Source organism: Macaca fascicularis, chromosome 13, assembly GCF_037993035.2.
Source record: "Macaca fascicularis isolate 582-1 chromosome 13, T2T-MFA8v1.1".
In the NCBI taxonomy this organism is placed as follows: Eukaryota; Metazoa; Chordata; class Mammalia; order Primates; family Cercopithecidae; genus Macaca; species Macaca fascicularis.
Genome location: NC_088387.1, coordinates 110,281,424 through 110,303,120, shown reverse-complemented (window position 1 = coordinate 110,303,120; position 21,697 = coordinate 110,281,424). Strand labels below are relative to the sequence as shown.

The following is a 21,697-nucleotide window of genomic DNA, read 5'->3' as shown; positions in this document are numbered from 1 at the left end:
CAGACAGCTTTTGTTGAAGGCGGGAGGGAAGGCTCTTCCACCAGCAAGCATTTTCCCCATTAGGTCACTCTCGAGCTGGCTTTCCAGCTAAGTTTAGTCAGGTAAGAATGCTGGCACGCTGACAGTAACTCAGTGGCATGGCCCAACTGTGAAATATATTTGACAATCCAGTTTTGTGTAGATTAGCATCTTAGATCTCTGCAGGTGGCAGCTTTTAGGACTTTGATGTGAAGAGTTATACATGGAAATAGTGATTTCTTTTTAAAGGTTGTATTAATTAGATGGCTAAAATGCAAAGATATTTAGAAATTAATAAGATTGACCGGGTGCGGAGGCTCACGTTTGTAGTCCCAGCACTTTGGGAGGCCAAGGTGGGCAGATCACGAGGTCAAGAGATTGATACCATCCTGGCCGATATAGTGAAACCCCGTCTCTACTAAAAATACAAAAAATTAGCCAGGTGTGGTGTTGCATGCCTGTGGTCCCAGCTACTCAGGAGGCTGAGACAGGAGAATCGCTTGAACCTGGGAGGCGGGGGTAGCAGTGAGCTGAGATCGTGCCACTATACTCCAGCCTGGTGACAGAGCGAGACTCTGTCTCAAAAAAGAGAGAGAGAAAGAAAAGAAATTAAAAAGACTGTAATTTTCAGATGCATCCCTGTATTCCAGATAAGCTGTTATGTCTAGATTCTTTTTGTCTTAAAACTTTCCTGTTTCTTAGTTTTAAAGAACATATTATTGAGCAGTTTTTGAAACAAGTCCATTGGCCATTATAAAATATTTATGGTAGAGCAATACGTTGGATAGGAAGCGGGTAGTTTATTCACTCATTCAGCAAATATTCACTAAGTGTCTGCTACAAGTCAAGCACTGTTTTTGGTACTGGGGTTGTAGCAAAAAATGGGACAAAGTCCCTGTCCTCATGGAGTTTATGGATGAATGAGAGATACAGTTGAATAAGGGACTGTAACGTCGTATTAGTGATCAGTGCTAGGAGGAGAGGGAAGGCAGAGCGAGGGCCAGTGCCTGGGTGAGGAGTGAGGGGGTGTGTGTTTCATCGTGTAGGGGAGGTCAAGGGAAGGGCCCTCTGGAGAGGCGAGATCCAGCGGAGACCTAGATGAGGTGAGGGTGTGAGCAGTCCCTGCAGACTGGGGGAAAGGTGTTCCAGGCAGGAGGAACGGCATAGGCAGGTGCCGGCACAGATGAGTGTGGCGAGTTGGAGGAAGGATGGGAACACCTGTGTGGTTTGCCAGGAATGAGGAGTTGGAAGTCATTGCAGATGGGGTTGGGGTTGGAGAGAAAGGTGGGGGCCAGGTCTTCTTGGTCTTACAGGCCACAGTGAAGGGTTTGGACGATGTCTGCGAGAGGTGCAGCCTCGGGAGGGTTCTGAGTGTGAGTGGGCTACGCTTTACGTTTTCTTAGAGCACCACGTGGAGTCGGGATAGCAGCAGGGAAGTCATTCAAGATTGTCGCAGCAACGGAGGCCAGGAGGCTGTGCAGTGTGGGCGTGGTGGGAGCACTGGGTGGTGCTGAGGGGTGGTTTGGGTGGCCGTCGGCGGTGGAGCAGAGAGGACCTGCTGATTGTATGGCATGGGGGCTGAGGGCAAGGAGACACCAGTGGGGCCCCTGAGGGTTTGACGTCACCCCTGGCTTAGGAGAGTGCCACTTGCCACTTGCTACTTGCCACGCGGGCTCCTGAGGAGTCTCGGGGTGAGTTGGGGAGGAGCTGCCGTGGTGTGTGGTTTTGGAGGCACCCATTTTGGAGTATGATGAGTACTATGGGGTCCGCAGTGAACCTGTACTGCACAGTGGGCATAATGTGGAGTTCATAGTAGCTGCAGCTTGGGAGAGGGGTCTGGACGGGGTCCATGCGTTTGGGAGATATCAGTGTATAGATAGTGTTTAAAAATTTTTGAATAATATATTTTACTTAATCCAACATATTCAAAATGATATCACTTAGATATATAATCAATATGAAAACGATTAATGAAATATATCATACCTTCTTTTTTTTATAATAGACTTTGAAACTTGATACCAAGTTTTTATACTTAGAGCACATTTCATTCTAGACACTAAATTTTTGATGGTTAAAAAAAAGTGAAATGGGGCCGGGCTCAGTGGCTCATGCCTGTAATCCCAGCATTTTGGGAGGCCAAGGCAGGTGGATCACCTGAGGTCAGGAGTTTGGGACCACCCTGGCCAACATGGTGAAACTCGCTCCCTACAAAAAATACAAAAATTAGCCAGGCGTGGTGGTGCACGCCTGCAATCCCAGCTACTTGGGAGGCTGAGGCAGGAGAATTGCTTGAACCTGGGAGACAGAGGTTGCAGTGAGCCAAGATTGCGCCACTGCTCTCCAGCTTGGGGGACAGAGCAAGGCTCTCTCAAAAAAAAAAAAAAAAAAAAAAAGTGAGATGGAGTCCTGCTAATGCAACAAAGTTGCATTCATAGAATAGTTATGTTGCTTCAGTCTAGACATGGCATTTGGAGCCGTGGAAGTGGGTGAGATCCCCAGATCCTCTAGGGAGTGTAGTGGGTAAGGAGAGATGAGGCCTGAGACCCTGGGCGCTTGTACGTTTTGAGACTTGTAGTGCAGATGGGAGCAGTCGAGCCGCCGTATCTAGGAAGGGGTGGCTGCTGAAGAGGTGAACACCCGGACGCTGTGGAGTCCTGGGGGCTGAGTGACTCAGGTGCTTCTGGAGAAGAAACGAACCCCCGAGGCAGAGGCTACTGGGGAGTCCATTCCTACACGAATTGAGAGTTGATACCTGGGTTTGGCAAGATGGGCATCAAGGTGACCTGTGCAGGGACAGCAAGGAAGGGAACGAGAGAATGAGAGTCTGCTGGGAGTGAGGAGAGGAAGGAAGGTGAAGAAGTGGACTCAATGCGTATGCGTATACTCAGCTTTTTGGAAGAATTTTACTACAAAAGGGAACAGAGAAATGGTATCTTAGCCAGAGAGAGACTAAGGACGTTTTGGCGTGTGTGCGCGTGCACGTGTGTGTGTGTGTGTGTGTGTGTGTGTGTGTGGTTGTTCTGGCTTGGCTTGTTTTTAGGATGAAATGAGAGATTGCAGAATATTTATGTGCTGATGTGAATTACCCAAAAGAGAGGAGGAATTTAATGGGGTGTGTGTAGGAGCGAATGAAGCAAATGCTGGAGCAAAGTGTGTGAATTGGCAGGTGGCTGTGGACTTGTCTCAGGGGCTGTAGCCAAGAGCTGGGACCAGGGGGAGTACGAAGGGCTCAGGCACAGGCAGGTGAACCAGTTTCATCCATCTGAACCTCAGTTTCCATAGCAGTAAAACCAGGGGAAAATACTCATCCAGCCATGTTCTCCTGAGGATTAAACAAAGTGGGGAATGCAAAAGTGCTTAGTGAATTACAGTGAAATGTATTTAAGCTTATTTCTCAATTGCAAGCAAGATTTTGTAGAATGTGGACTTTTGTATGTGGGGGAACTTGAAACAGTGCCATTCTTCAGAACAGATCTGGATCAGGATTTGTGAATGCAAAAAGTTTCCATTTTCTGATGCCATGAAATATGAATGTTTTATGTCTTTCAGGAACGGATATAAATTTCTCTACTGCTCTGCCCGTGCCATCGGGATGGCGGACATGACGCGGGGCTACCTGCACTGGGTCAACGAGAGGGGCACGGTGCTGCCCCAGGGGCCTCTGCTGCTGAGTCCCAGCAGCCTCTTCTCTGCCCTGCACAGGTACCAGGCCTGCTCCCTACACCTACATCTGTGGGGCTGTTCAGACCCTCTCTCTTCCTAACTGCAATTTTTGTAAGAATAGCTTCCTCACTGGTCTTCTCCAACCAATATCCATGCTCCGTAGCTGGCACCAGGAAAATCATTCCAAACACAGGTCCACATCTGCATTGGCTCCTCACGGCTTTCAGGCCAAGTCCAGACTCAGGAGCTTGGCGCCTGGTGGCTCCTCATGGCCCGTGCCTCCCCTCCTCTCGTCTCTACATCTCAGTCTGTGTCTCCCAGACAATTGTCTCTGCTTGGAGCCTTTGCACGTGCTGTTCCCCTCTTTCTGGGTCACGCTCCTGCTCCATCTCTTCTTGAGTAGCCTGGCTGAATCTTAATGTCCCTTGGACAATGAGCCTCTATCTCATCTCCTTAGGGATCCTTAAGTGGCCCGTCTACCAACCACCATCATCCACCTGGCTTTTGCCACCCATCATACTTGTTATTTTCTGTCTTAGAGTTCTGGGAGCACTGCTCGTTTTAAGGGTCCTCTAACAGACCACTAGCCAATTTCTGATTGCCTTCCTCCCTTCATCTACTGGACCGTATCAAGGTAGCTAAGCGAGACTAACTCTGGCCCCATGGAATTGGAGGAAGAAAACACTGGATGTCCCTGTAGTTGGAGGAAGGAAACCCTGGATGTCCCTGTAGTTGGAGGCCCAGGGCAATTTACTAGACACCTCTCAAAGCAAAATCTATTGTGGTCAACCATGGGACGTTGGGCCCTGCTGAAGGCTGATTGTAACTATCATAGACTTGGTCTTTATGAATGTCATTGGTGTGATTCTGCCTGAATTTGAAGACCACATGAACTGTTTGCTGCTGCTAATCATGCAAACAATGGTAGAATCTAAATGGGCCCCCAATGCCGTGTTGATTCTTGTGTATTTTCCTTTAGCTCTGTAGGTACCTTTTCCATCACGGCGTTGTTTTGTGTAAGCAGTAGCTTTTTTCCTATAGTAAAGGATCTCAAATGAAGACACGCACGTTCTAGGGGAGAAAAGTCAGGCACAACCTAGTGTATTTCAAGTCCTCAGAGCTATCGTAACAGCATTGATCTCCATAGAAATCCTGATATTTTAATGAAATTGTGTCCCTAGGCTATGCTGACAATTTGCAACAAGCCATTCATCAGCCTGTGTTAAGTAGTAAGGCTTTGCTAGGCCAAGCAAAAAGTCGACATTGTTACTCTGACATCCTAACGCTATCTATACATTTAAAGTGATCCTTTTCTCATTTTCTTATTTAAATATCATTGTCCAAGGTATATTGCTTTTTCCCTGGAAGGAATTATTTTGAAGACCCTAAATCACATAGTTGGTATGTCCTCTTGGAAGGCCAAAGTGCTCCTGTGGCAAATGGCCACCAGCCTGGTCCTTCCCAGGGCTGCCATCAAGCCACAGCCATTCCATGTGCTAGCTGTCCCGTGGAGTTCTCTAGAATTGCTAGCCAAGTCTGCCCTGACGCAAATGACCTTCCCTTTTTTTTTTTTTTTTTAATTTTACTCTAAATTCTGGGATACATGTGCAGAAAGTGCAGGTTTTTTACATAGGTATACATGTGCCATAGTGGTTTGCTGCACTCCTCAGCCTGTCATCCAGGTTTTAAGCCCCACATGTATTAGGTATTTGTCCTAATGCTCTCCCTCCCCTTGCCCCCTCACCCCCTGATAGGCCCCGGTATGTAATGTTCCCCTCCCTGTGTCCATGTGTTCTCATTGTTCAACTCCCACTTATGAGTGAGAACACGCAGTGTTTGGTTTTCTGTTCCTGTGTTAGTTTGCTGAGAATGATGGCTGCCAGCTTCATCCACGTCCCTGCAAAGGACATGAGCTCATTCTTTTTTATGGCTGCATAGTATTCCGTGGTGTATATGTGCCACATTTTCTTTATCCAGTCTATCATTGATGGGCACACAAATGACCTTCCTTAGCACAACTCTTTGACTAGGTGCAGTTGTGATTCTACCGCTAGGTTTTGAATTAGGATGAAGGAGGGGAATATAGTGGGTGGATATGCGTGCGGTGCAGTGGGCAGAAAAAAGCCCTCAGCACAGGACGGCGATCACTTAGCCTTTGTCAGGAGTGCTGTGGGTATCTTTTCCCAGTTCATAGCTTTTGATGAAAATAAACTTAGTTTTATGTCATTGAGCGTATTGTTTCCTCTGTAGTTGTGCTTTTTGTGTATTACCAAAGTCTTCTCTGACCTGTGGGCATGAAGACAATCCTGTATTTTATCTGAAGGTGTTGCTTTCACATTTGGGTCTATAATCCACTAAGAATGGATTTATTTAGGTAGAATGAAGTGCGGGTGCAATGTAATCTTTTTTTCCTACATGGATATTCATTTGTCCCAGCACCACGTGCTAAAAAGACTGCCCTGTCCTTGCTGCTCCGAGATGCCATTGTGGTCATAAAGCAAGCATCTGTGAATGTGTGGTTCTGTTTTGGGGCTTTCTGTTTTGTTCCACTGGCAAAGGCCTGGACGAATTGGCCAAGGCCATAGTGTCCCGTCTCCCACAGCTCAGAAGCTCCTCACCTTCCCAGCATCGGAAGTGCTAGGCCTGGCTTGCTGCTCGTTTCGTAGCTTCTAGACTCAAATTGCATCAAAACACCCAAGACTCTGTTATGAGTTTGACTGAAATTGCAGCGAATCTGTAGAGCAATTTAGGAAGACTTAATATCTCAAAATTATATCGGATCTTCCAATCCAAGAGTATAGTCTATTTCTTCATTTGTGTAGGTCTTTCCTAATATATTTTAGTAAAGTTTTATAATTTTAGCCATAAAGGTCTGGCACATCTTCTGTTAGGTTTATTTCTAGACATTTTATATTTTAAAATTTAATTTAAAATACCATTTACACAATTACCTTTTCTACTTGTTTCAGATGCATGAAAATGTGATTAGTTTTTGTACATTGATTTTTTTTTTTTGTGCATTGACTTGTTAACCTTATTAGAGCCTTTTTAAATTCTGGTAATTCATGTGTAGGTTCAGCTTTTTAATGTGCATATTTGTTTTTTGTGATGACAGTTTTTCCCCCTAATTCTCTCTAATATATATAACTTTTATTTATTTTTCTTACGTTATTGCATTTGATAGGGCAGGCAGTACAGCAGTGAATTGCCATGGTGATACAGACCATCATTATTTCACTGTTAATAAGATGTTCACTCTAGGTTTTTTAGCATTCCCTTCCATTCCTGGTTGGAGTTCTCATCTGGATTAGATGTTAACTTGTATCAAATCCTCTTTTTAAATTTAAATATTTTTTAAAATGAATTTGAAGTTGGGAGGGAACTGGTATCAAATACCCTTTTTGTATCTGTTGAGATGATCATACTTTTCTCTTTTAACCTGATAATGTGTTATATTATATTGATTTTAAATATTAAATTGCTATTTCATTCCTGGAATAAACCCAGCTTTTATACATTGCTACAATTTGTGCATACACACACACACACACACACACATATATATTTTAGAATTTTTGCACTTATATTCCAAATAAGATTGGTCCATACTTTGCCCATACTTTTCTTTTTTAGGTTTTGTTTTTAAGGTTATACTAGCCTTATCGAATTAATTTAGAGATGTTCCTTTTTGTTTTTATGCTCTGTCATTCTTTGTTTCCTGGGTGACCAGGAGAACTCTTGGTGAAATGGCTCATCCTTGGTGTTTTCTTTGTAGAAAGACTTGAAAGTATGGGTTTACTTTCCATCTCGTGCTTTTCTGGGATGTCTGAACTGCCTGACACACACTAAACTTTTGAAGATTTGAGTTTTCATAGTGTTGTGGCAGCTTTGTCAGCTAAAAACAGTTTGATGCTAAAGGAAGCTTAGCCTCTCATGTTAATCTATTATTTATTTGTTTAACAGAGAAGTGATTGAAAAGAAGCCAGAAAAGTTTAAAGTCCAGTGTTTGACAGACATCAAAAACCTGTTTTTCCCCAATACAGAACCGTTTTATGCTGCTTTTGGAAACCGACCGGCTGTAAGTAGTAGTTTGGGTATGGAAAAACCCTTGAAATGACTGCCTTTTCTGGTTGCTGTCATCTGAAAGCCCTATCCTAGAACTATATGTAGAGTCAGATTCTCATCCCAGAAGCAGTAGGCGGGTGAAGAGCCACTTGCCTACATCTAAAGGGAAGGGGATTACAAATTGTCTTATGGCCTCCAGGGTTCTTCGAAGGTTGGCAGGTGGGTCGAAGCTTGAGATGTGGGACTTAAAACTCCAAATTCCAAATTATTCATTAAAACAGTAAAGCGAGAACATTTAATCGGATTAGGTTCTTTCTACCAGAAGGGAACCGCAAAATTAGTCCTAACCATGATGATGAATTTAGCATCTCACGTCTAGTGTTGTCTCGTATCATGAAAGAAGCGCTTTGAGATTTTGCACGTATGCCCAAATTTACTAGAAAGCTAAGTATTCTAGAGAATATAGTTGGGTACTAACTGCTCCATCGGAAAGTCCTACTTTTGAAAGTTATGGGAGATTTTCATGAAGTAGGAATATGGGTCAGAGAATAACCTGAAGGAATGTTAGAATTGCGCGACGTGATAGGTTGTCTTTTCTTTAACTCAGTCCTTGAACAGATGAGGGAGTTGAGGCCCAGAGAGCAAAACTAATTGAACAGTTTCCCATCAAAGGATATTCTTTCACTGCACCACTTTGAGGTAGAGCTCTGGTTAATGAAAATTTGATATTTCATCAAATCAGAAATACCATGGACTTGTTTTTACAATGAACTCTTTTTTTCTAATGAACACTTTAAATCGCCTTTTCCACATATAGGATGTGTATTCATACAAGCAAGTAGGAGTGTCTTTGAATAGAATATTTACCGTCAACCCTAAAGGAGAGCTGGTACAGGAACATGCGAAGACCAACATCTCATCGTGAGTATTGTACATGTTTTATGTGATTATTATATCAGTACCATTATCTTAAAATGGCGCTTCCCAGTTCGTGGTGTACCTCTTCCCTTTTGCTGCCTGGATGTTAATCTCTAATTCTTATAATGAAGAAGTGTATTTCAACTCCTTGTATTTTGTCCAAAACATAATTTTTAGATAGCTGGAATTGAATCAGATCCCCTCTGGGTCTAAAATTTAAACTCGTGGTTAAATTCTGCTACAGAATGGAATTGAATGAATTTGAAAACTAGTAGTTTAGATTTGCCAAGTTAGGTTTGAAAGCCTAGAATGTGAATGAGAAATGTAACCAAACTGAAATATGTGAAGCTATATTTAAAGATGAGGAACTGTATATCTCTTCACATACCAAATGTTTCTTACCAGAGACATTGCTGTGTAATTGTTAAGAATTCCCCTCATATTTTTTGGTCAAAGCCCAGTTTTCCTGAGTCAGTGGGCTAAATGGGATTACTCTTTCTAATGAGGCATGCTTGTGTACTTGGAATCACTCTTGACTTTATCCTGTCCCCGTCGAGTTCCTAACTTCTTAGAATGGAGAGCACTTCCTCATTCCACGTTGTTGGGAGGTGGGCCCACTGGGTGACGTCAGCCCAGGCAGACCCTTGTCTTCCTGCCTTGTCCATTTCAGAGACTACACCTCTTCTGGTCTTGTCTGTGCAGACCTGGAAAAGAGCCTCTGGCAGGCCGGGTGCGGTGGCTCACGCCTGTAATCCCAGTACTTTGGGAGGCTGAGGCGGGCGGATCACCTGAGATTGGGAGTTAGAGACCAGCCTCACCAACATGGGGAAACCCTGTCTCTACTAAAAATAGAAAAATTAGCTGGGTATGGTGGTGCATGCCTGTAATCCCAGCTACTCAGGAGGCTGAGGCAGGAGAACTGCTTGAACCTGGGAGGCGGAGGTTGCTGTGAGCCGAGATCGTGCCATCGCACTCCAGCCTGGGCAACAGAGCAAGACTCCATCTCCAAAAGAAAAAAAAAAAAAAGCCTCTGGCCTTAGAGACCCCAGAGAGCTCAAGGGGGTCCTCTTTATCTGGAGGAGTTAGACTGGGGGAATTTGGTTCTAGGAGATTCCTATGGATTGGTTTTCTCCATGTAGCTCCTGTGATTTTAGATAGATAGAGAGCTAAGTTCCCTCTAGGGCAGATTTTTACTTTCAAGATGGTCCTTACACCAGTTGGATTCTAACTGAGTGTCAGTAGAACTGAGGGCAGTTCTAGACTAACAGGAGTCCTGGGGCTGCCCCACAAGACTCCTCCAACCCTACAGTCATGCCAGTACCCAAGCAGTCCTCAAGGTTTGTACAGAGAGGGGAGGATGGAGCCAAGGCCCTGTTCCCTCCTGTAGAAAGCGAGTCAGTGTCAGGCTGCTTCCTGATTGGCAGAAAAACAGGAGGAACTTGATTTCTTTCTTAACCCTTCCTTGCAGTTTCTGCTGCCTCCTCTATTCTAAGTGGCTGACTGTGACAATGTCTCGTTCTTGCTCCCCCCTCATTCCCCAGGCTGGAGAGGACCTAGTGGGTTTCTGTGTTAGTCTGTTTTCAGGCTGCTAATAAAGACACGGACCCAAGGCTGGGTAATTTATACAGGAAAAAGGATTTAGGCCAGGCACGGTAGCTCACGCCTATAATCCCAGCACTTTGGGAGGCTGAGGCAGGTGGATCACCTGAGGTCAGGAGCTCAGGACCAGCATGACCAACACGGTGAAACCCCATCTCTACTAGAAATACAAAAAAAAAAAAAAAAATTAGCCGGACATGGCAGCTTGCACCTGTAATCCCAGCTACTTGGGAGGCGAAGGCAGGAGAATCACTTGAACCCAGGAGGCGGAGGTTGCAGTGAGCCAAGATCGCGTTACTGCCCTCCAGCCTGGGTGACAGAGTGAGACTCCATCTAAAAAAAAAAAAATGGGGAGGCCTCACCATCGTGGTCAAAGGCAAGGAGGATCAAGTCATGTCTTACATGGATGGCAGCAAGCAGAAGGAGAGCTCGTGCAGGGAAACTCCCCCTTATAAAACCATCAGATCTCATGCGACTTATTCACTATCACGGGAACAGCATGAGAAAGACCTGACTCCATGATTCAGTTAACTTCCACTGAGTCCCTCCCACAACATGTGGGAATTTAAGATGAGATTTGGGTGGGGACACAGCCAAACATATCAGGATCAAAAAGAACTTTCAACCAATGAGACACTGTCCAGGAATGGGAACGTGGCAGGTCTTGCCATGAGGTGCATGGAAAAGGGACTCCAGCGTCTGAGAGGGTTTGGCTAGGTGGCCTCTGAGGTCATTGCATGGACGGAGGCTCTGGGGTTAAAATGCACACCTCGCCCGTGGCTTGGCCTGGGGTGGAGCTCTGCAGACTTTACTCATTGCCAGGGGATGTTGTCGTTTTACACCTGGACTGAGGTGGGGCTGTTCCTCTGAGAGAGTAAATCTCCTCCCCCAGGGAGCTTACATTTCTCTGGCACTGAACTTGGTATAGCTATTTCTGAGCCAAGTAGGTGCTTGTCGTTCAGAACTGGGACGGTCATCTGAAATATCTTCAGATGGATGGGGCCACACAGGGGGAGGAGCTCAGTTCTTTCTCCCTTTCGTTTGTGAGCGTCTGTGCATAAGCTCTGCCTGCTCCGGAGGAGCCCTGTGTGTGGAGGTCGGTCTGGGGGAGGCGCGCAGATGACACTCGGCCTGGCCGCTCAGAGAGTGTGAGAGTGGGTTTGGTTCCAGTGCCCGCCGCAGCCTTGCAGTCAAGCCTGCAGGGAGGGGCCCTCCTGCCGCAGCCACAAACCTCAGACAAATAAGCCTTAAAGCCGGGAGGTATTTTAAAAATCTGTCTGTTTGTTTGAATCCCCAGGAAAGACATAACTCTTGGTTTTATATTAGGAGACATCATTTTTCCATTTTGTGCAAGCACGCTGTTTCTCAAAAGTCCTTTGGAGGTCCTTTATTAAATAGACACACTCAGCCTCATTTAATACATTATTTTATACTTCAGAACATGCAATTTAGGTTCTTAGCAATTTGGAACTAGACAGGGATCAGTGACTGTCAAGGAGGAATCTGGGGATGGCTGGCAGAGGACTGGGTGTGCCAGAATCTCAGTTGGGAGGTGCCTGGAGGTCTGAACATGCATATTCAATATAGCAACTTTCTTTTCATAGTATAAGCCACAGAAACTAACATGCAACATATTTTTGGGCATGCAAATAAAAAGAGAGCAAGAGAACGTTGTAGGAAGCATTGGGAAGTCCTGCTCTAATTCACCTCCACACACTATAAAGATGCAGGGCGCCGAGAGGGCAAGAGAATTGTCCAAGGTTACAGCAAGCAGGAGAGCCCAGGTCTCTTGACCGTCATGCCAACTGGGGCTTTTTTCTCTAAGATGTGTTCATAATTTGTCGCTTAGATACATGTGAGCACCCAGTAGACATGATTTTAATGTTGCGTATGTTATTTTATTTAATTAACCTTAAAACTGTGGCCTAGTTTTTCTTTTCCTTCCTTTACAGTGGAGGAAATTGGCTTAGATAGATTATGCCATTTGCCCAAGATCACACAGCTAGTAAATGGCAGAGCTGAACATCAAATTAATGTCTCTTTAACCCCAGGCAGGACCCAGCTCCTTTTCACTGCGCAATGAAGCAATCTGTCTGGTGCTCCAAAGATGTGCCTTGTGTGTGATTCTTCCCGCAATGTCCCACATGTGACCCCTGCAGCAGGTGCTATCCCTTGGCCATGCTGACTTCCTCCTGCCGTCTTTTGCTTGGCTGTCTCCCCTTCACCTGTCCTTCAAGTGAAGTCGGGTCCCACCCACCTCTTCCCCAGAGCCTTCTCTGATGCGTCCTTTGTATACTCTTCGTTTTTATCTCTGATTTTCAATGAATCGATAACAAATTATTCTAGAATGACCTCAGTCATGTCAATAAGTAGGCTCTCTGCTCCTTGAGGTTGTAGATCTCTCTTGACTTCTACATACAGCCCTGGGTGCAGAGCTGGTGTCACTCAGTGGCAGTGACAATGTCCCTTTCCTTCCAGGTATGTGAGACTCTGTGAAGTAGTTGACCACGTTTTCCCGTTGCTGAAAAGAAGCCATTCTTCAGACTTTCCCTGTTCGGATACCTTCAGTAACTTCACCTTTTGGAGAGAGCCACTGCCACCTTTTGAAAACCAGGACATTCATTCTGCCTCCGCGTAAAATGTCCCAAGCAGCCTCTTGCCAGCAGTGCAGAGCCTGGTTGTCACCCATTAAAGGATAAACCTCCCGGGAGTGCACAGCTCCACCTGGGAGCCTGGCGCGTCGTCATTGGCCTGACAGCGGAGAGAAGTGAGAAGCATTTCTCCTCTGCCCCACCCTGGGGCTGACATTTCTAAGCAAGTGGGAAGGGAGCACTTTCTAGGCGAGGCGTTGGGCGCATTTGTACCGTGAAAAGCATTCCTCAGTTGTGGCTTAATGCCAGTTACGATGCTGCCTTTCTGTCCTGCCCCAGCAAGTAGCTATTGGTTCACGTGCAGTTTGGGGCTGTGAAACCTAGGCAGAGGGTGGCTGTCTGAGGGCTGTCCCTGCCTAGGACAGGGTCAGTCGAGGAATGCCAGATAGGCACGGTTTTTGGCAAAGTAGGGGGTGCGTTTCCATTATAGCAATGTTAGTGCCACCACCTTCTGAATACAGTGGGGAGGGCTGTGAAAGCTCATGTGACCTGGATCTGAGGTCTCTGATAGAAATCCGGACGTCACTGGGTCCAGGCCTGGCCTCAGACTTGGCCTCGTGGATGGGCCCCTTACAGTATTTGCTGACTAGTCTCATTTTTAGGTGATAAGTTTTTCTTTAATTCCTTTAGTTAAAGATAGTCTATTTAATTGGCATATTTCCCCCCAGTTTTTGTGGCTCAAGGCTGGAATATTTATGCCTTAATGTATCTATGGCAGATATTTTATTTAGAATGCGCTTCATCTAGCTCATGGTAACTTTGCAACGCCTTAGAGTAAAATGATAGTAAATATTACTAAGGCAGTATTTTGAATGAGTTCGACACTGCCAGCTTCCTTCCATCCAGCAAGGTGGTGCTGACTATGTGGACTTGAGCGCACTTATGCCAAATGATAATGATAACTGACTTCTATTGAGAGCTCTCCAAAGAAACTGGTTGGTTTTAAGAAAATAGTTTCAAGAAGTTAAACTGTATTCTTTTAGATATTATTTATTGTTTTACTCTGATTAGGTTACTGTGGTAGGCATTTTAGTCATATTCTTTCTATACCACTGTCATTAATATATTAAAAAGATGTATGTGTTAGACTATCCAAAGGGCCTTATTCTCTCTTTCTCATAGACTGATCTTCTTTTGGGATTTATGAGTCATTTATTTTCCTTAGCTTTTTCCACTCAAGTTAAGGGCAAGTGAAAAAGTAATAATTTGAGTGGCATTCTTTAAGCTGACAGAATGTGATTCTTTTACTTGTTTATTACACTGGCTTGTGGACAGAACGGTTTGAAAAGTGAAAGAATTATTTTGGTAAAAGATTTTGCTTTACTTTTCGAAGCATTATTTTTTTAAAGAGTGTTTTACTCCAACGATTGAAACATTTTCCTATTTAAATTTCCTTGTTAGGGAGGCAAAAAATGGAACAGTTGAATGAAATTTTACTCTTTCTGTGAAAGAAAATCCAGAGTTTTTGCCTCCGTTATAGTTGGTGGGCCCTGTTAGCATTGGATGCCTTTGCCAAATGGTTCGTGTGGACACACAAAGGCAAACATAGATCTGCCATCGATTGCAGATTTCTGTAGAAACACGGATGTGCATGTGCAGATTCCTTTTGGAGATATTAAAAATAATTAAAAATAGTCCTGCCTGAGGTTGCAGTGAGCCGAGAGCGCGCTACTGCACTCCAGCCTGGGTGACAGTGTGAGAATCCGTGTCCAAAAAAAAAAATTGGCCTGCCTTAACTAACTTCTCTGCGCCTGTTCACTAGTAACCTAAAGAGGCTATATTCATTCTTTATGCAATGAGGGTATTTGAGTGAATTTTAACTGCTCTGAACTAAGTATAAGCTCATGGGCCTGCGAAGGTGCACACAGTTTCTCCTTTGCACCTGGGAGGAACTTTGGCTGTGAGAATGGGGGGACGTATCCCCCATGCAGTTCGCAGTCGGGCAACCCTCTGCCCCAGCACACTCTGCAGGCGGAGTTTTCAGAGCATGCAATTTTGGACCCCGAATTTTGATGTACCTTAAACTTCCACATCACTGCACCCTGAAACAGAGCATGCCTTCCAGAAAGTCACACTCTCAGATCTGTGTCAAGTTCAGTGTGAGCCCTGGCAAGGCTGGCATATTAACACCCGCCTTCTGGCTTCTGAAAGTGAGATTTCTATATGGGCTGCACTCACGCATATGCAAGTTCGTTTATCTTTGTGTCCATGACTATAACTCAGTGATGCTGAGGTCATGTGCTGGGATGCTGTATTTGGACCACACATTTCAAAGTTGCCCTATGGAAATGAATCCCACTTAGTGACACGTCATCAGATGTTTGTCACATGTGATGAAGAAAAATATGTATACCTGGCATAGAGAAAAATATATACCTGGTACATTGGAGAAAAATAATTACACTTTCAAAGAGAATTCCCTTTGCAGTTTTATGTTTGGATCACCACTGTAAGCACATTTTATTTACATTTGATCTGTATTTGTATATGCTGGTGCAACGATAAAAATCACTGTGATACTTCATTGTGTTATACTGGATGCAAAGCTAGAAAATATTGCAATAAATGAGACCCATGAAAGACTTCTCTGAAAATCAGGTGTGTGAATTTTAAATAATTTTTGGGAAGTTACTCAGTTGTTGATTTTTCTGGGGTGTGTTATCAAGCATATTCTAAAAAAAATCTTCAGGCTATGAATTGTTCACTATTCGGAATACATGTTTTTCCTGATGTTTTAGATTTAAATGGGTAAAAGACCAACCTTCTCTATGCACTTGGGAGGGATGGGAGAGATGAAAAGAGACGAGAAGGCTGTACCCGGCATCCCTCCCTGCCCTGGTGGGATGATTCAGGAGGAGGGAGGTTTCAGTCAAGTGAATTTCATGAAGTGCCTCCCAGGGCCTGACCTAGAACCGTGTTTAGCCCACGGGGGTTCCCCAGCCTCACATCTGCTGTCCTCATTTTTTCGACTCTTCTCTGTGGTGAACCCCAGATTCATTTTTCATTTTGAATGAATCAAAATCCTTGACTAGTGCAATCATATAAGCTGAAAACTGTCATAATTCCTATTGATTTTACATATGGACGTGGCTGGAGACTTCCTGTTGATTTACCTGCATCAGCCTAAGCGTTTTTGGAATAAATGGAAAAGTATTGGCCCCCTAAATGCAACATAGCTGGTCAAGATGCTAGGCTGAATTCCTAACGAAGCCCAAATCCAAACAGTTCATCTCTAGGTGCCTGTAGAAGTAATGCTTTTGCGTCTTAAGAAACAACACCTCATTTTGTTGAACACCGTCACGGATTTGTTCCAACTCAGACTTCAGTGTGTGGGCTCTTTTAAAATAAAAATTCGCCTAGACGATTGTCTTCGGCCTGTCGATGCCTGCGTGCTGGCGGAGCTCTGCAGGCAGCTCTCACGTGTGCGGGGGAAATGAGCTCGGGGGCTTGGATGTCCCCAGTGTCTCAGCTGTGATTGCCTGAGTGTTAAAAAGGCTTTACAGCTTGGTTCTCGAACACTGGCACATCAGCACTCTTGCATCAGAAGCTGAGGAAGGCTGACGATGGGGCCATTGACCATCAGCATCGGACCCCAGAGGGCCCTTTCCAGGAAAAGGGAATGCACGTGGCCCTACTACAGCCCTAGAACAGGGGAGCTGTCCTGGAGGAAAGTTAAGTCGGCCCCATCTTAAAAAATTAAAAAACTGGCTCCTATAAGGCTGGGCACAGTGGCTCGCGCCTGTAATCCCAGCACTTTGGGAGGCCAAGGCAGGCGGATCCTCTGAGGCCCAGGAGTTCGAGACCAGCCTGGCCAACATGGTGAAACCCCATCTCTACTAAAAAAAAATACAAAAATTAGCTGGGCATGGTGGCACGCGCCTGTGATCCCAGCTACTCAGGAGGCTGAGGCAGGAGAATCACTTGAACTTGGGAGGCGGAGGTTGCAGCGAGCTGAGATCGCGCCACTGCATTCCAGCCTGGGCAACAAGAGTGAGGCGCCGTCTCAAAAACAAAACAAAACAAAAAAACTGGCTCCTACAATAGAAACTTGGTGCGGCCTAATCCACTGCTCCAGGAGAGATTTGTCCCGTCTCCACTCACATTTGTCTGCCTCTGCTCTTTATTACTTAAAGACTATTTTTTTATTATTATTATTTTTGGGAGACAGGGTCTTGCTCTGTCGCCCAGACTGGAGTGCAGTGGTGCGATCATAGCTCACTGTAACGTCGAATTCCTGGGCTCAGGCAATCCCCTGACTCTGCCTTCAAGTAGCTAGGACCACAGACACATGCCACCACACCTGGCTCATTTTTGACCACTCCCCTTCGTATTTTATATTTTGTCTTCAGACCAGTGCTGTGCCCCATCTCTGCCTTAAACTAAGAGAAAGTGGTGAAAATGCCCGTAGGTTTTCTGCCTTTCTGCTTCCAAGCCCTTTTTCAAACTACTGCTGCATCAAAGGTGATGACCAGTGTCACTTCCATTGCAAGCTAGGCAGGGAGCTTGGGACCTGAGGGAAACCAGAGCATGAGCAGACAGAACCTGACCCTGGAAGTCAATGGGCCCAAATGGCCACCGGGGGGCACAATCGCTTTTGGTTTGGCAGCACAGCCCTTTTTTTTTTTTTTTTTTTTTTTTTTTTTTTAAAGTCTCCACTTTGACAAAGGCCCCTTCCTGGGTAGTGCTGGCCTTGGAGGCCAGCCAGGCTGTGGATCCGACTTGTGGGCAGACGGGGGAGTTCCTCAAGGGGACTGTTTTGGTATCAACGTGACTGCAGTTGGCACAGCCCAAGGTCAACAACACTTACGGGCTGGAAAGGGCGCTGTCTGGTTGTGTTTGTTCAGGTCTAAAAACCATTTAGATCTGCGGTTCTCAAAGTGTGGTCTGCAGTTCCAGCACTAGGGAACTTGTTAGAAATGCAAATACTTGGGCCCTTACCCTAGACCTGCTGAATCGCACTGTGGGCGTGGGGCCGGGTTATCTTTTAAGAAGTCCTTCCGGGGATTCTGCCTCACGTACAAGTTGGAGAAGCAGGGTTTAGACGATGCAGTGGAGGCCCTGCATCCTGCTCCCAGGTAGCCTCTTCCGTATTGCTCAGCTCACATGTGACTTTAATTTGGCCTGGCCAGAGCAACGCGCACTGCCCAGAACTCACACAGATCTGCCGCAGGAGGGAAGCCCCTGGAAAGATTGTCTTCCCCTGGCCACTCCTGAGAAGGAGCTTGGAAGCTCAGTACAGGAGCTCGCTTGAGTCACAAGGTGTCGTTGTGATCCTTCGCTACACTGCTTCCAGCCTGAGACACCTTCCCAGGGATGTGGGCCGGCCCAGGCTGGGAGGGGATTCCAGGCCTTGCAGCCTGGAGCGTGTTGGGCGGGGGGGGGGGGGGTTTGGGGGGGTGTGCATGTGAAGGAGCAGGCCTGGGCTGTGCCTGGAGCGTGTGTGTGTGTGTGTGTGTGTCTGTGTGTGTGTGTCTGTGTGTGTCTGTGTGTGTGTGTGTCTGTGTGTGTGTGTGTGTGTGTGTCTGTGTGTGTGTGTGTGTGTGTGTGTGTGTGTGTGTGTGTGTGTGGGGTGGGGTTTGCGGGGGTGTGCATGTGAAGGAGCAGGCCTGGGCTGTGCCCAGATTGCTAATGGCTCCCTTCCTCCCCCAAATTGTTGGAGCCTGGAGGTGCCTGTCCTGATGCCAGTGATCTTTTCATTGGTGCAGGAAGTCCATTCAGCCCTGCATTGCTTTTAATGAGTTTTGCAAGCAAGTGGCCTCTTCCTGTGACTCATTCTGCCTTTTGTGCACCGGAGATTGTGGTTTTAAGTTTCACTTTGGAAAGTAACCTCCACTTCTGCTGCTTTCTCCCTGTTGGAATCTGAACAAGTTACATTCATTTTGCAACAAAGAAATGTAAATGTAGGAGCCGCCAGTCATATTTCTGCTCTGATTGTAAAAACATCCTTTTCCGAGATGGTTGACAGAGCCAAGCTAAGAAGAAATGGTTTATGTTTTCAAGTAACACATTCATTTGGGAACTCCATATTTCCCGCTCCTCCCACCCATCAAGTTTGCTTTTGTTCTTTGTCTTATTGATTCATATTTCAGGGAGATCCTAAAAAATAAACAGTGCTTGTTGGTTGAGTGAGGCGGTTAACCTCTATTTTATTGAAAGAGACTTCGTTCTGGACAAACGCTTGTGCTCTTCCTTCATGCAGTACACAGAGGATGACCATAACGATGACTTCTTGCACAGTGAAGTTTTTCCTTCGGACCTTCCACACAAATCCGCTTATGGTATCCGAATAGATGAATTTCTTAGGATTAGTGAATATATGTTAAGTGGACAAATATTATACAATATTTTTCCTCAAATTTAAATAATGTAGGCATATTTAAAATGTTAGTGTTGAACTAAATTTTTTATATAACTTTATTTAAATATGTACAAACATTAAACAGTAGCTCTTATAGCATTATAAAACCAAAATGCGTTTAAGTACAGATAAAACTATAGTGCTAATTGGCTGGACACAGTGGTTCACGCCTGTAATCCCAGCACTTTGGGAGGCTGAGGTGGGTAGATCACTTGAGATCGGGAGTTTGAAACCAGCCTGGCCAGCATGGTGAAACCTTGTCTCTACCAAAAATACAAAAATTAGCCAGGCATGGTGCCATGTGCCTGTAATCACAGCTACTTGGGAGGCTGAGGCGAGAATTGCTTGAACCCTGGAGGCAGAGGTTGTAGTGAGCCAAGACTGCGCCATTGCACTCTAGCCCGGGCAACAAAATGAGACTGTGTATCAAAAACAAAAACCAAAACAAAAATTATAGCGCTAACAGAGTTCAAATTCATATTAATGGTACGTGGTGGAAAGTGCTGATGTATTGAAGCTAGTGAAATGATGTTGGATTTGGGCTTATAATAGATGTATCTGTGCTTTTTGTTTTATCTGTCAACTTGATTCTTCTGACTTGAGCGTAATGGACCACCATTAAAATCATCATTATAACACTGACTTCTACAAAATGCAGTAATGAAGAAGTTCTTATTCCATATTGACATCCACATTGACTGCCAATGAACTGTTGCAAATTTTTACAACAACAATGGGATCTCTTTGATCCACTGTCTCACAGGACAAATGTGGCACTGACTCGGATTTGGGGACTTTAAAGTTCAGCCAGACTTCATTGTCCTGATTTTCTCTTTTTGAAGTGCTGTAAAGCCTTGGTTTGGAGGTTACATGATCATTTCGCTTATTCAAATCCTTGGCACACTTAGGGATGTAAATGAAGCAGTTCTGCATTCCGATCCATCCTTGGGCAAAGCTCAGCGGTCTCTTGGGTGAGTAGAGCTGCTTCTTCCATTGGAAGGAGAGAGGAGCAGGTGAAGAGACCTGCAGGAAGCCACTTGCAGACCTGCACGCGCCCTGTCGCCCTCTAACATCACATGGAGGGACTGGGGGTCTAAAGGAATGGGTGGGTAATCCTATTTTTAGAGAGCCAAAGTGATTTTACAACTTCTCATAATGGTTTTGCTTGCTTTGGGAGCAAGCTTGTGGATGGGCAGGTGATAACCTTTGCATAGACTTTTGGGGGCCCTGGGATGGGAGGAAGCTTTCCTTGGGGATCAGGGACACTGGTCTGGGTACCTCTCATTCCCACAGGCACCTCCTGTTGCAGGAACGGGGTCAGGGTGTGAGGTAGCTAAGCAGTCTCAAAAGCCTAAGGTCTGACCAGATTCATAAAGTGCCTGGAGAAAAGATGGGGGAAGGGATCTTGGCATGACACCACCAGATGAGTGGGATGGGGCAGGGGTGGACTTATGTACCCACCTCTCCACCCCTGAGACACCAGGCTGATCAGAAAGCGCCACCCCCTGGGGATTCCGGAGATGCCCTTGACGTCCATGGGAGGAGGAAGACTTTGACCTTGATTTGACCTTGGCTCAGAGGAGGCCTGGCTTTTTCTTTCCACAGCAGCAGCAGCACCTGGCAGTCAGCATCTTTTCACCACAGTGTGAAATCACTGGCTGATGTGTAAAGGTGAATTTCAGACCCGGGGGGAGTCTAGGGTGTCCATGTACAACGTATGAAAATGTGAGCTTTAAAAGGGCAAACATTAAAATTGAGGATGTCCTGTGAGTGCCTGGTAGTATCTCACTATGCTTGTGGATAACACATGGTTTTTTGGGGCACTCATAGCTGGTTGATGTGCTTGTTCTTACGTTCATTAAAGCTAGGGACTTCTCTCAACTGGCACAACAGTAGACAGCCTTTACAGTAACGCACCTTCGAACATCTCATCTGGCTGACAGCTTGCACATTCTTTTTTTTTTTCTTTGAGATGGAGTCTTGCTCTGTCACCCAGGCTGTAGTACAATGGCACGATCTTGGCTCACTGCAATCTCCGCCTCCCAGGTTCAAGTGATTCTCCTGTCTCAGCCTCCCGAATAGCTGGGAGTACACACGCATGCCAGCGTGCCCAGCTAATTTTTGTATTTTTAGTAGAGATGGGGTTTCACCATATTGGCCAGGCTGGTCTCGAACTCCTGACCTCATGATTCGCCCGTCTCAGCCTCCCAAAGTGCTGGGATTACTGGGGTGAGCCTCTGTGCCCGACCCAGCTTGCACATTCTTGAGCTCACTGGTCACCCTCCTCTCCCCAGTGGAAGCCCCATGTACCTCTCAGGGTCCAGTGTCAGCCTCACCTTCCCTGTGTTCTCTTTCAAGCAGACCCATACAAAGCTCTCTCTGCTTTGGAAACTGCCAGGTAAGACACAACTGCTTTATTATC

The 21,697-nt window shown here is 45.6% G+C and overlaps 1 protein-coding gene across 25 annotated transcripts in view; it reads left to right on the top strand.

Annotated features, from left to right (window-relative positions):
• LPIN1 (lipin 1) overlaps positions 1-15,511 on the top strand; it is a 143,536-nt gene extending 128,025 nt beyond the window's left edge. For all 25 annotated transcript variants that reach the window (XM_074012315.1, XM_045369763.2, XM_045369760.3 and 22 more), the window contains 4 exons: positions 3,571-3,723; positions 7,648-7,762; positions 8,567-8,670; positions 12,745-15,511. In XM_074012315.1, coding sequence (XP_073868416.1) covers positions 3,571-3,723; positions 7,648-7,762; positions 8,567-8,670; positions 12,745-12,904 — 532 coding nt within the window. In that variant the 3' untranslated portion in view covers positions 12,905-15,511. The remainder of the gene's footprint in view (positions 1-3,570; positions 3,724-7,647; positions 7,763-8,566; positions 8,671-12,744) is intronic.
• Positions 15,512-21,697: the final 6,186 nt, after the last annotated feature.